Below are 12,503 nucleotides of genomic sequence, written 5' to 3'. Positions count from 1 at the left end.
GAACATTGATGTGGAGTCATTTACCTAGATTCTGAGGTGTAATCACATGGATTAAGATATTCACTTCACATAACTAAAGTTTAAATCGGAGTTCAAGAAATCAACTGATAAACATGGGGTAAAAAAACAGAACACACTGCGATGTCACAATGATAATTGTAACATCGATGTGTGAAAACTTTCATACATTAATCCACTAAAGATATTAATGCACAGGACGGGTTTTGCAAATGAAGAGCAGGGATAATTCTCAAACTTGGACTCCAATTTAGGCTTTTAGCCAACCAGCATCAAATTATTAAGGCCCCGTATAATTATTAAGGCCCCGTATATGGATTTCAAAGAGCCTTATTGTTCTTTAAATTTGTTTAGATTGTTCTGCCTGAGATAGAAGGACATTACATACAAGAAAACTACCACAAGAATCAAGATCAGGTGAAAAGATAAATGTTAAACATAGTGAACTACCCAAGAGTTAATAATCTCCAAATATAAAAGTATAAATTGGAAAATAAGGTAATGACATTAGTTTAGATAATTCCAATAAAGTGTTATAAATACTTTGGGATGGAGTCAAATGTGGAAACAGGCCCTTTGCCCAACTTCGCCACACCAACCAACATGCCCTATCACCACTAGTCCCACCTGACTGCGTTTGGCCCAAATACCTCTAATCCTATCCTATCCATGTACCTACCCAAATGATTTTTAAACATTGTGATAACACCTGACTCGACTATATCCTCTGGCAGCTCGCTCCGTATACCTACCACCCGAAGTGTAAAAAAAGTTGCCCCCTCAGGTTCTTAAAAATCTTTTCCCCCTCACCTTAAACCTATGTTCTCGTTCTTGATTCCCCTGTCTGGATAAAAGACTCTGTGCATTTACCCTATCCATTCCTCTCATGATCTGATACACCTCTATAAGATCACCCCACATTCTCCTGCACTCCAAGAAATAAAGTGCTAGCCTGCTCAACCTTTCCATTTTCCACTTTCCAGACGTTCCTTTTCCTTCAAACAACCTGCTCCAACCAATGTGAGCAAGTATCTGTCTAATATGTTCAAAGTTGGCCTTGCCACAATTAAAATTTTTAACTCTTGGGCCCGCCCTGTCTCTATTACCGAATTAAAAGTGTTGTATATGAATGCGCGAAGTACAAGAAATAAAGTGAATGAGCTTGAGGCTCAGTTAGAAATTGGTAAGTATGATGTTGTGGGATTTACAGAGACATGGTTGCAAGAGGATCAGAGCTGGGAGCTGAATATTCAGGGGCCTACGTCCTATCGAAAAGACACAGGTAGGCAGAGGTGGTGGTGTAGCTCTGTTGGTAAAGAATGAAATTCAGTCCCTTGCGAGGGGTGACATAGAATCAGGAGATGTAGAGTCAGTATGGATAGAACTGAGAAATTGTACGGATAAAAAGACCCTAATGGGAGTTACCTACAGGTCCCCAAACAGTAGCCTGGAGATAGGGTGCAAGTTGAATCAGGAGTTAAAATTAGAATGTAACAAAGGTAATGTTACGGTGGTTGTGGGAGATTTCAACATGCAGGTAGACTGGGAAAATCAGGTTGGTAATGGATCCCAAGAAAGGGAGTTTGTAGAGTGCTTCCAAGATAGATTCTTGGAGCAGCTTGTACTGGGCCTACCAGGGAGAAAGCAATTCTGGATTTAGTGTTGTGTAATGAACCGGATTTGATAAGGGAACTCAAGGTAAAGGAACCATTAGGAGGTAGTGACCATAATATGATAAGTTTTAATCTGCAATTTGAGAGGGAGAAGGTAAAATCGGAAGTGTCAGTATTGCAGTTGAACAAAGGGGACTATGGAGACATGAGGCAGGATCGAGCCAAAGTTGACTGGAAAGGGACCCTCGCAGGGTTGACAGAGGAACAGCAATGATAGGTATTTCTGGGAACAATCCAGAAGATGCAGGATCATTTCATTCCAAAGAGAAAGAAAGATTCTAAGAGGAGTAGGAGGAGTGAAGTCAAGGACATTATAAAAATAAAAGAGACGACGTATAACATAGCAAAGATGAGCGGGAAGCCAGAGGATTGGGTAACTTTTAAAGAGCAACAGAAGGTAAATAAAAAGGAAAAAAGATGAAGTACGAAGGTAAGCTAGCCAAGAATATAAAGGAGGATAGTAAAAGCTTCTTTAGGTATGTGAAGAGGAAAAAATTAGTTAAGACAAATGTGGGTCCCTTGAAGACAGAATTTTTTTACGGGGAACAAGGAAATGGTAGATGAATTGAATATACTTTGGTTCTGTCTTCACTAAGGAAGACACAAACAATCTCCCAGATGTACTAGGGGACAGAGGATCTAGGGTGATGGAGGAACTGAAGGAAATTCACATTAGTCAGGAAATGGTGTTGGGTAGACTGATGGGACTGAAGGCTGATAAATCCCCAGGACCTGATGGTCTGCATCCCAGGGTACTCAAGGAGGTGGCTCTGGAAATCATGGATGCATTAGTGATCATTTTCCAATGTTCCATAGATTCTGGATCAGTTCCTGTGGATTGGAGGGTAGCTAATGTTATCCCACTTTTCAAGAAAGGAAGGAGAGAGAGAGCAGGGAATTATAGACCAGTTAGCCTGACATCAGTAGTGGGGAAGATGCTGCAGTTGATTATCAAAGATGTAATAGCTGCGTATTTGGATAGCAGTAACAGGATCGGCCCAGGTCAGCATGGATTTATGAAGGTGAAATCATGCTTGACTAATCTTCTGGAATTTTTTGAGGATAAACAATAAGATGGACAAGGGAGAGCCAGTGGATGTAGTACCTGGACGTTCAGAAGGCATTTGATAAGGTCCCACACAGGAGATTAGTGGGCAAAATTAGAGCACATTGTATTGGGGGTAGGGTATTGACATGGATAGAAAATTGGTTGGCAGACAGGAAACAAAGAATGTCAGGCTCAGAATGGCAGGCAGTGATTAGTCTGATGCCGCAAGGCGTGTTGCTGGGACCGCAGCTAATTACAATGTACATTAATGATTTGGATGATGGAATTAAAAGTAACTAGCAAATTTGCAGAGGACACAAAGCTGGGTACATGATAATGTGGATAAATGTGAGGTTATCCACTTTGGTGGCAAGAACGGGAAGGCAGATTATTATCTGAACGGTGTCAGGTTTGAAAAAGGGGAAGTACAACGAGACCTGGGTGTCCTAGTACATCAGTCACTGAAATTAAGCATGCAGGTACAACAGGCAGTGAAGAAAGCTAACGGCATGATGGCCTTTATAACGAGAGGAGCTGAATATAGGAGCAAAGAGGTCCTTCTGCAGTTGTACAGGGCTCGGGTGAGACCACACCTGGAGTACCGTGTGCAGCTTTGGTCACCTAATTTGAGGAAGGACATTCTTGCTATTGAGGGAGTGCAGCGTAGGTTCACGAGGTTAATTCCCGAGATGGCGGGACTGTCATATAATGAAAGAATGGATCGACTGGGCTTGTATACATTGGAATTTAGAAGGATAAGAGGGGATCTTATAGAAACATATAAAATTATTAAGGGATTGGACACGCTAGATGCAGGAAACATGTTCCCAATGTTGGGGGAGTCCAGAACCAGGGGCCACAGTTTAAAAATAAGGGGTAGGCCATTTAGAACTGAGATGAGGAAAAACGTTTTCACACAGAGAGTTGTGAATTTATGGAATTCTCTGCCTCACAAGGAAGTGGAGGCCGATTCACTGGATGCATTCAAAAGAGCGTTAGATAGAGCTCATAGGGCTAGCGGAATCAAGGGATATGGGGAGAAGACAGGAACGGGGTACTGATTGTGGATGATCAGCCATGATCACATTGAATGCGGTGCTTGCTCGAAGGGCCGAATGGCCTACTCCTGCACCTATGATCCATATCCATAACTATCTTAAACCTAATAGAACAGTGGTCGCTGGTCCCAAAATGTTCATCCACACACACTTCATCCACTTGCCCCTCTTAATTTCCTAAAACGAGACCAGGCATTTTCCCCTCCCACGTAGGGCACTCTAAATAATTGCCCGAGGAAACTTTCCTGAACACATTTGACAAATTCTGCCCCATTTATACCTTATGCACTATGACATTCCTAGTCAATATTGGGAAAGTTAAAATCCCCCACTACAACAACCTTATTATTCCTGCAGCTGCCTGTAATCTCCTGGCATATTTTCTCTTCTAATTTCCATTAACTGTTTGGGGGCCTATAGTACACTCCCAACAAGGCGATCATCCCTTTTTTTCCCCTCAGCTGTACCCATTTAGCCTCACTGGATAAACCATCAGTAACATCATGTCTGACCACTGACATAACATCCTCAATCAATAAAGCAATACCCCTTCCTCTTTTACCCCCCGCCTCCATCTCCCATGAAGAATCTGTAGCCTGGAACATTATGCTGCCAGTCCTACCGCTTTCTTAACCAGGTTTCTGTAATGGCTACAATGCCCCAGTCACATATGACTATCCACAGCCCGAGTTCATCTGCCTTACCTGCCAAGCCTCGTACATTAAAATATGTGCAATTCAACCAACAGTCCTTCCTTGCTCCCTGCCTTTCTCTTGAATTATTATTCTGTCCACTATATTTTCTTTCATCACCATTCTTAACGACTTCCAAACTCTCACCTGCCTCAGTCCTGCATAGGATCCCGTATTAAACCCACGCGTGTAGCACTAGCAAACTTGTCTGCCAGGATATTGGTTCCCCTCTTTAATTGTTCTCCTCCGTGTTACAAACCACTTTCAGTTAAGTCTCAGACAGTTAGAAGGAATCAAAAACTTACTTGTACAGTAAGACTGCCACAGGCATTGTAAAAGGATTTTGATATTTGTCTTCGGATGGTTCTTCACAAAGTGTTGTCAGGTCATAAAGTTTTACAATATCACTTCCACTTGCTAGAAGAGGCAAAAGCATCAACAACTGTAAACATTCACTTCCCCGAAAGGCAATTATCATATAAATCTCTCAACAGATACAAACACGTACCATAATTGTAGTAAAATGTCGTGATGAATTTGGCATGACTAATCATATCTACAAAGACGTTGTTTGACTCAAATCATGGAAAGATTACATTAAGCAAAAAAATCAAATCAAAATAGCATTTACCTCAAGTCTCAATGTAAAATGTCAAAATTCTTAGCCCACAGCCTAAACATATAAAATACATCAAAGCAATATTAAAAGTAATGTGTGTATGAAGGAACTGCAGATGCTGGTTTACACCAAAGATTGACACAAAATGCTGGAGAACTCAGCAGGTCAGGCAGCATCTCTGGAGAAAAGGAAAAGGTGACTTTTTGGGTCGAGACCCTTCATCAGACTGTCAGGGAGAGGAACAGTGGAGATATGGAAAGGTACAGAACAAAGCAGAACCTGCACTAATTATTCAGGAAAGGTGCAGCCCACAATGGTCCATAGTTGGCTTGGGATGAGTTTATAATGAAGGAATACAAATGGTGAAATTAGCAAGAGGGCTAGGGTGAGGGAGGGATGGAGAGGGAGAGAATGCAGGGGTTAGAGAAATCAATAACATGCAAGCAGCCCAAGTAAAATATGATGTATCCTCCAATTGTGCTAAAGTATACTTGCTAACCTTATGCACTGCAATTGTGATGATACACGTCACTTGTAATTTCAAATGCCACTTATTACTTATAATATCACAAAGTGGACTGTTGATTCTTATTTTGCCAATATGATATAATAAAAATAGGTCAAAGGATGGTATATGTTTATTAGTGGTCGCCATCGTTAATATCAAATGACTATATTTCTGCCTGGCTTTATATTTCTCCTTGCTTTAGGGGACCCGAGGGCAAGGTATATTAGAACATTTAAAAAAAACCCAAATACTTGTAAACCTAAAACAACAAATCAAAGCCAGTTAGGCAAACATAGGTACGAAGCCTTGCCTTCTCACTCACTACTAAGAACAAAGGTATAATGATTTCACACATAATAACAATGGGTAAGAGATATGCAAATTAAATAAGTCAATACAGAGTCTCGACCCAAAACGTCACCCATTCCTTCTCTCCCGAGATGCTGCCTGACCTGCTGAGTTACTCCAGCATTTTGTGAATAAAAACCTTTGATTTGTACCAACATCTGCAGTTATCTTCTTATACAGAATTATGTAATGCAGGATACAAAAAATGAAAATCCATAACATTGCTAGAAAATGATAAGCAGCTAATTCTAAATTAATGATATATAACTCCATGCATAACACAAAAACAGATACCGTCAGCATAATATTCTTTAAAAATATCCCAGATTCAAATATAATTCTAAAAGCTCACCTTTAAAAAGCCAATATGTATGTCCTTCTTTAGTACAATTTGCCTTCAGAAATGATAGGATATTCTGAGCAATGTCCTTAACTACTTTTGTGGAGAAGCTGGAATTATCCAAATTGGGGATATCTTCTGTCTTTATCATTTCATATCGCTGTGTAAAAAAATTATAGAGACAAATTAAAAATTGGAATAGTAACAATGAGTAATGTCATGAATACACAACTTGAAGAAAATTTAAAAAACAAAACACTTTAAACAGAAAGGCATTTAAACTTGCCATCAATTTCTGGAGCAAAACGTACACTGAAGAAGGCTCAAAAGGAAGGATCAAGCCAAGAGAAGATTCTTAAGTCATCAGCCATAGACCAAGTATGGTTGATCTTTGAAGTAGAAGCAAGCCTCGATAATCTCAAGGACTAGTTTTGTGCAAGTGTTCAAATGAATTCTACAAATGATGCAAAACTTGCTTTGCATACTGAAATAATAATAGATGCCTGATGATATTTCATAAAAGCTAGGACAGGCATAAAAAGAACTGCCACAAATTGAATTTTAGATTAAGTTCTTTTGTACAGTGAATAAAAACATTCCAAAATTATTTATATTGTGATTTGGGTGTTACGAAGGAAAATAGAAAAGTACCAATATAAATTAAGTGTAGTCGGCAAAAGAGAAAAGACTGAGCATGATTGAAAATGAGATGCAGAAAAACGCAAAAATGAATTAGTGTGAAAGAAATTGCGGCAACAAATGGTGAAAGTGGGAGGGCCATGCCAAAATGAATAGAGAAAATGTCATGAATGGTTGCCATTATGTTTTAAGGCAAATTTTGGGAGCAGACTGTATTCAAAATGGATCTATAAAATCAATTCATTAAACTGATCAGTTTTCTTTCAAGATCCTGCATCATTACAAGCATAATATGCTTTATGAACAAGTGTAACCAGCCTGTTTTAGAAGTAAACTTTATCCCCATCTTTGTAATAAAGATAACTGAGTTTTAAGTGTACTGCTGAGGATCAATGGATCACAATTTTTTTTTTTTCCCTGTTAACTAAATTGCCTGTCAGGAAAAAAATAATCAAGAGGTGGTGGCAGATGTTGTGTCATCTGCAATATTGTATTAATTCCCAAATGCCAAAAAGACCGTGGAAGTGATATTGATGATAGAAAGCGCAACGCCTGTATTCTGAGCATTCTTGTATCACAAGTACTCAACATTTTGGATCCTCGTTGCTGGAGAACGATGAAAATGTTTTAGTGCATCCTAAAGTTGCTCACTTTAAATGTAATTGAAAACATCCAAAATGGTAATTGTAATAAAAACATATTTTAACCATGAAGAAAATGTTCTTACCTGTACAATCCCATTAACATGAAAGCACATGACCAGTTCTGGAACATTGCACATTAGATTATCTAGCCAATAATCGATCCCCGTCAATATATTAATTGGTTTGTTGCTATCTCTAAATAAAAGTAAAAATAAAGCATCAGAGACAATTTATGAATACTTTTATAATGGCATCTTCTCCAGCACAAGTGGGCAGCACAGCGGTAGAGTTGCTGCCTTACAGAGAATGCAGCGCATGGGACCCGGGTTCCATCCCAACTACGGGTGCTGTCTGTACGGAGTTTGTACGTTCTCCCCGTGACCTGCGTGGGTTTTCGCCGAGATCTTCGGTACATACTCCAAACACTCCCACACTCCAAAGACGTACAGGTTTGTAGGTTAATTGGCTTGTTAAATGTAAAAATTGTGGGTATAGGATAGTGTTAATGTGCGGGAATCGCTGGTCGGCCCCTGACCCAGTGGGCCAAAAGGGCTGTTTCCACGCTGTATCTCTAAACTAAACTAAATCACATCCTTGCTAAATTGTGGTGATCACAACTGCACACAATAACAAGTGTGGCCTAACTAATGTTTTCTAAAATTGCAAACAATACACCATCTATTGTATTCTACGCCATGGCTGATGAAGCCAAGCATCTGTAGTCTGGTTCATCACCTGTTCCACCTGTGTTGCCACTTTCAGGTACCCATGGACTTGTACCCCAAGGGCTCCCTGTTCATTAATATTCCCCAGAGCCCTATCATTTAGTTTTTGTGTCCTGCCAGTGTCCACCCTTTCATAATGGTCACCTCACAATGTCAGGATTAAATTTCATCTGCCATTGCCATCCCCAACTTTCCAGCGGATCTGTTATACTGCAGCCTCAGGCAACCCTACTTGCTCTCCACAACAAACGTTTTATGACATTTGTAACTTAATCATACTTCCTATATTCACATCCAATTAATTAATGGCTAAAATATTTTTATCAGTTTCTACATTGCTGAATCCACATTTTTTAACTGGAAGAATTGCTACAACTAGATTTAAAAAAATAATTAAATCATTCACAATCTTTTAAGACATTACTCCTCTCTACATATATATTTTTTCATGTATTTTTAAAAAACATATGGTCATGTAGATTAGATCTTTTGGAAGTCGAAACTTAGTATCATATTGCAGTTCCTTAAGAATCTCTAAACAGAATTTTGTAAATGTGAATAAAAGTTTGTTTCAAACTGTTGGCAATTGTGGACACAAGTGAACAAACTATTTTATTTGCAAACTTAAACTTCAGAGAATAGAAATGAGCACAATAATAAGGAAACAATAGATTGCAGATGCTAGATTATTGAGCAACAACAATACTTTGGAGGAACTCAATGTTTCAGGTCAAACCTTGCATCAGATTGAAGTTATGCGTTATGATTATTTGATTATTTAAAAGTGCTGTCTTGTTATATAATAAAGCACAAAAGAGCATTTAATTCTTTTTTATAACCATGAAAATGTTGCGAGCCCAAATCCTAACTATTTATTGTTATTTGCAGTTCTAGTTGAGACACTGCGATTTACCTCAGCTTAGAAGCTTAGGGGTGAAAATGCATCAGGATTTGTAATTCATCAAAATCCACCAAAAATAGAGCACCTACATGTGTTTCTTTTCATGTGTGTTTTTGTGAATTGTTTCCAGATATCTTTAATGTCTCCAGGGATGGGAGAATAGAATTTTCATGAAAAGAAGCACTTTCCATATTGGGATTTACCTGAGTCTTAAGCTGACAGCTGGATATTTTCCACCACCAAAAATAGGCATATTTGAACCCACAAGCATATGAATATCTTCAAATGTCCATAGAATATTCCTAACAAAATCATTTTTCAGCCCCTTTGGAATAAGAAACACATTATTAATGTTTGTTATTTTTTAAATATAACAGTGAATAAAGGACAATCAAAAGCAGTTAAAATGGTAAAGCTAACAAAAATAACAGTACCAATTTTAACAGTACCATTAAAATCGTCAATCAGGACCTATTATACAAGTTCCTTTTGTTTAGGGAATTTATTGGAAATGGTCATCCTCACCATACCTGACTGTTTTCCCCTTCATTCAAAAAAGTAATCAGGTTTTGTTCTTTCGGGGTAGAGGCCACCTGCTCTAATACATATGTGGCTCCCAGAGGAACATTCCCCTGCAAAAAGTGCAAGCATGGATATTTTTACCCAATACACACTATTTTATCATTTGAAAAGAATGTTAAAATATTAATACAGTAGAGCCTATATAAGATCAGGTTCACAAGACACTCTCCATCACTTCCCAATTAGATTAGAGTATTTGCTGAAACAGTCCCCATTTCAGATTAAAACTTGAACAGTGCTTTCAAGCACAAATCAATTTCCCATTTTAAAATGCAATTCCCTCCAAATGTTTTGCTTTGGAAATTTAAATGTCTTCCTACCAATATCTGACCAGCACTGAAAATACAGTAAGCAATCAGTGCTACTACAGTAATTAAACACTATAACAAAATTACCAAAACTAATCTTTAATGCATTAGTATAAACTTAACCGAAGGAAATAACCTCATACCTTAAAAACACAGTCCAAAAGATATTGGAGTAGTATATTTCATTTTGAATAAGGATATCTTCATACATGCATCATACATGAAAGGGTTGGTCATTAAACGTTTGAATAATTTTGAAGTACTTTAAGAAAAATAGTATTTAACTACTGTCTGTACTGTTAAAATGTGATGCAATTATAATAAATGCCATCTTTCTAAGAAACTATGCTTGACTCACAATGTGCAGAAATAGATTTCTATACCATTTCAATTGTGCAACATGCAATGCTGTACAAAGGAATACAAATGTTTATCCAAAATATTATACTTGGAGAGGGAAACTGCCCACTTAATTGTAATAGAAAAAACAATTGAGAAACATTTTATATTGGATTCAAGAATTCTACAAAATAAATAAACATCAGTTTAATACCAGATATCAATGGCTTTTCCTATATGTTACCTGGTAGTTATACTTCCAACCGAACTTTTAAAGAAATCCACCAAAAGTTTTTATAAATTTAGGTTGCAAATATTATTTAAATAAATAACATATTTTTTAAAAAAATCATTATTCAACATTTTCATTCAATTTCATCTAAAGAAACCAAGAAGTGTATTCAAAGATGAAATAACTACCTGCTCTTGAGGATTTCCATCTTCAGGGACAGAAGCAGGGGTTCTCAGAGGTGCAGGCCACGAGGATTCCTCTACTTCTATTTGATTTTCCTCGCACTGTGCATCATTCGGCTGCACTATAGGAGTTGGAATGGCTTCTGCTGCACAATCCCCATTGATGCTAGAATTTTTAAAATTTTACATTTTAAGTTGATAACATTTTAGATAGATTGAAAAGCAAGCTATAAGAAAAAATCTGCCATGCAGACAAAGATCAATAAGTGCAATTTTTATTTTAATCATTAAAACAAACGGAAATAAGGGCTTGGGGCAGATTGAACTGACTTAAAGTTGGTGGTCTTGCCGCAGCGTCTCACAATTTAAGACTCTTAAGCATGCTTAGCCAAATGTCACCATAACTTCAGCTCTGCTTCTGGACTCAATATGGAGTCCAACGAGCCCTGAATGAAAAGCTAAATGCAGCTGTAGGCCAGGACTGGTAGGTGTATAAATGGCAGTTCCATGCATTTGATTGGGTCACCAACCATATGGGGATAAGTGCAGGGAAGTGTTTTTAAGTATTTGTTAGCATTTTAAAGTGCCTTAAACTTCTTAAATCTCAGTAATTATTAAATTATTCTTAGCTGCTTCAGCATTTTAGTGTTTAACATTAGATCAAAAGCCTTATGCATCAATTAAGGTGCAGTCAGAGCATTCCAGGGCAAGGGTCTCTGGATACATTGCCTGGAATGCTAGTTATCAAAACTACTCCACCATGCTGATGCTGTTGGGTGCACTGGATCAAATGTTCCATCTTCCACATCATAAAAAGGCAAGCCCTGGCACATGGGCTTATCAGATGACCTATCCTTGTAAAAGATTGTGTCCTGCATGATCTGGCCCATTATTCATACTAAAGAATGGAACATTTATTAAAGGAACATTTATTAATGGAGGATGAACTCTTAAGCTGTGTGCAATAAAATTATGAAATTGTTCATTGAAGATTGTGCCGCACTGTATATTGGTAATATTCCTCCACGTCTCAAATAGTTCTACATGAAAAGAATACCAATGTACTCAGTTTTGTATAGTAAATCAATAACTGAATCAAACATGCAAGTTATCTTTCAATTTGATTTTAATTAAACCAATTAATTTCTTGAAGTATTGTACGAATAGTTTCAGGCTTCTACGGGCATTGTGCTATATTGTTTCTTCAAGGCTTTTTAAGTCCATCAATATTAAACCATGGGTTTAACCCATAATAATTGACAATCCTTTAATAATTGAAAAAAATATTAACCTTTGACAGAAAGTGCCACAAACTGTATAATTGTAATTATAATCAGCTTAAAATGCAAAGTTAATTTTTTTCTGCACTCTCATATTTTCTTTAAATTATTTTAACAAGCTGGGGTTTCAACCTGTAAATGTTGGGACACACAGATTTCACTTTGGCTTCAGTAATAAACTACAATAACAAATGTTTGATGCCAACGTGAGAATTGATTGCGATGCAATTACGCCACATTCATTGGTCAAAACTAATTCAGATGGTGTCTTGGACAGATCATACTTTTGTGGCACTCACAGCCTTTTTATTGAATTGAATAAGTTTATTGGCCAAGTACGTACACATACAAGGAGTGTGCCTTGGTG

The 12,503-nt window shown here is 37.7% G+C and overlaps 1 protein-coding gene across 2 annotated transcripts in view; it reads right to left on the bottom strand.

Moving 5' to 3' along the window:
- Window positions 1–12,503, bottom strand: part of edrf1 (erythroid differentiation regulatory factor 1) — a 65,688-nt gene that overhangs the window by 37,382 nt on the left and 15,803 nt on the right. The window contains exons 6-11 of one of the 2 annotated variants that reach the window (XM_078413612.1): window positions 10,863–11,022; window positions 9,744–9,845; window positions 9,417–9,538; window positions 7,671–7,782; window positions 6,317–6,464; window positions 4,795–4,906 (exon numbers count right to left, since the gene is read on the bottom strand). In XM_078413612.1, coding sequence (XP_078269738.1) covers window positions 4,795–4,906; window positions 6,317–6,464; window positions 7,671–7,782; window positions 9,417–9,538; window positions 9,744–9,845; window positions 10,863–11,022 — 756 coding nt within the window. The remainder of the gene's footprint in view (window positions 1–4,794; window positions 4,907–6,316; window positions 6,465–7,670; window positions 7,783–9,416; window positions 9,539–9,743; window positions 9,846–10,862; window positions 11,023–12,503) is intronic. The other variant, XM_078413613.1, reaches the window with a different exon arrangement.

The sequence above is a fragment of the Rhinoraja longicauda genome, chromosome 16, assembly GCF_053455715.1.
Source record: "Rhinoraja longicauda isolate Sanriku21f chromosome 16, sRhiLon1.1, whole genome shotgun sequence".
Lineage (NCBI taxonomy): Eukaryota > Metazoa > Chordata > Chondrichthyes > Rajiformes > Arhynchobatidae > Rhinoraja > Rhinoraja longicauda.
This window is presented reverse-complemented; position numbering and strand designations above follow the sequence as displayed.